This window comes from Centruroides sculpturatus, unplaced genomic scaffold (genome assembly GCF_000671375.1).
Source record: "Centruroides sculpturatus isolate CEXI.00-Female unplaced genomic scaffold, Cexi_2.0 scaffold442, whole genome shotgun sequence".
In the NCBI taxonomy this organism is placed as follows: Eukaryota; Metazoa; Arthropoda; class Arachnida; order Scorpiones; family Buthidae; genus Centruroides; species Centruroides sculpturatus.
Window position 1 is genome coordinate 389,852 of NW_019384718.1, and position 2,420 is coordinate 392,271.

The window sequence follows — 2,420 nt, forward strand, 5'->3', positions numbered from 1 at the left end:
AGACAATGGTTTCAAGAATTCCCCCATTACATGTCGGATGGCAAGATTATTCTGTGCCAAGTCTGTAATAAAGAGGTCAGTAAAAAAATTATTTTCATAAATTAAAATATTACTGCGAATTACAAATTATATATACTGTATAATGTTAATATATATAAAATATAAAGTAGTTTAAAAATAATCAATAATAAATAAAATTTTGTATTTTTTTGTAGGTGTCCAGTGAAAAGAAATGCCACCTCACACAACATGCACAAGGTGCTCTGCATGCACAAGGTGCTCTGCATAGATCAAACGTTGAACGAAAATATAAAATGAAACACTCTCTCTCAACGCAGACTTCAGAGACTTCATCAAAGAAAAATGAGTTTAGTGCTGATTTGTGTCATGCTATTATAGCAGCAAATATTCCATTTAAAACATTGGAGAACACTCATTTTAGAAATTTCTTGGAAAAGTACTGCCACCAGAAAATCCCTTCAGAGTCGACACTTTGAAAGTATTATGTGCAACCTGCATACGAAGATATTATTTCCAGGATAAGAGACTATCTTAAGGACTCTTACTTGTGGTTCTCTGTAGATGAAACAATGGACAGTCTTGGATGCTACATTGCCAACTTGATTGTTGGAAAGCTTGATCCCGATGGGCCATCCAGAGCTTACCTGATCTACATGAAACAGTTGACTGAAACTAACCATGAAACAGTGGCTCATTTTGTGAACAATGGACTAAAGATAATTAATCCTGATGAAGACAAAGTTCTTGTAGCCGTAACAGATGCTGCTTCATACATGGTTCCTGCCATGAAAACACTTAAGATTTTTTTCCCTGCTCTTGTCCATGTAACATGCTTGGCCCATGGTCTCAATCGGGTAGCAGAGCAAATCAGAGTAGAATATGAGAAGGTGAATAAACTCATCTCCTCTGTCAAGAAAGTGTTCATTAAAGCCCCATCAAGAGTGCAAGCTTTTCGGCAGATGCTCCCAGATGTTGCTCTTCCTCCAGAACCTCGTTGGGGAACTTGGCTGAAGGCTGTTAACTACTACAGTGAACATTTCTCTGATATAAAGAAACTTCTGGACACTTTAGCGGATGATGCAGTTTGTGTAACTAAAGCCAAGGAAATTTTGAATGACATTTATGTTCAGAACGACTTGGTGTACATCAAGTCTCATTTCACATTCATTGCAGATACTATTACTGCTCTTGAAAGTAGTGGGAAACCGATATATGAACAAATTGATCTCCTCAACAGAGCAAAGCAGAAACTTTGTGATGCACCAGGCACTGCTGCAGAAAAAGTGAGGAAAAAGTTGGATGCAGTGCTTCAAAAGAATACTGGATTAAAGTCCTTGTTTGTTGTGGCTGATATTTTGGCAGGAAAGAAGAGCAAAACCAAAAGTGAATTCCCAGTTCATCTTCTTCCAAGGTTGAAATACTGTCCATTATCGTCAGTAGATGTGGAACGCTCTTTCTCTGCATATAAATTAATTCTCAGTGACAAACGTTGCAACTTTTCTATTGAAAATTTGGAAAAAGTACTTGTTATATATTGTGAAGCTAACTATGGGAAACAGAGTGAATAAAAAAATGTAAAGATAATTGTTTGTCTACTTTTGTGTTTGCACCATTCTGAATACATGCATTTTTGTTTGGAATACATATGTTAAATAAATAATCCATTGTCTGATAAGTACATTAATTGTTCATTGTGCAAATTTTGACCGCTTATTTTTTGTTTATAAAGCCTAAACGAGGCAATTTAAGAGCCTATTTTAGGCGCCTAAAACACTACTTTTAAGGACCTAAATGTCCGCTGTTTAGTTATAAGGTATGTTTGGATGTTTGTTCACGTTTGTATACACGCCTAGAGTGTTCAGCCAATTGCTATGAAACTCAGTAGTTACATTTATATACTGCCAATTTAGGTAATGTTGAACATCCCACCCAAAAATATCTATTGGATCTGTAAATCAATTAATTTCTATCTCCCATACAATTTGCTGTTTTACACGTAGCACCATCTGTTGGCAAAAAAGTTCAGGAAGGTGTAAAACATTTGATTTGCTGATTTACACATAGCGCCAATAGATGGTGCTACCTGTAAATGAGCAAATGGAATGTTTGAATTGAATGTAAATCAACAATTACATTATATTAAATTTCTTACACTACATGTAAATCACAAGAAAATATTCTAAAATGCAATTAATAATAACGAATTTGTCTTATTTGATGTAATTTCCTGGTAATGTTGAATGCTTGGAATCAAAAGTGTTATTCTGTGAAAAGTCTATAAAAATTTAATTTTCTACATCTAACAACTCGAGTTTTTTCATTTCTAAATGGTACTTTTTGAATTCTAATAGTGCCCTCCAGTAGCTGTGTGGATAAAACACTGAACTCTGGTAGGTAGT

The 2,420-nt window shown here is 34.9% G+C and overlaps 1 protein-coding gene across 1 annotated transcript; it reads left to right on the plus strand.

Moving 5' to 3' along the window:
• Positions 1–283: 283 nt before the first annotated feature.
• Positions 284–1,589, plus strand: LOC111627955. Its single transcript, XM_023371657.1, has one exon. It carries the CDS (start codon positions 591–593, stop codon positions 1,587–1,589), a length of 999 nt encoding a protein of 332 aa, XP_023227425.1. The 5' UTR covers positions 284–590.
• The last annotated feature ends 831 nt before the right edge of the window (positions 1,590–2,420 follow it).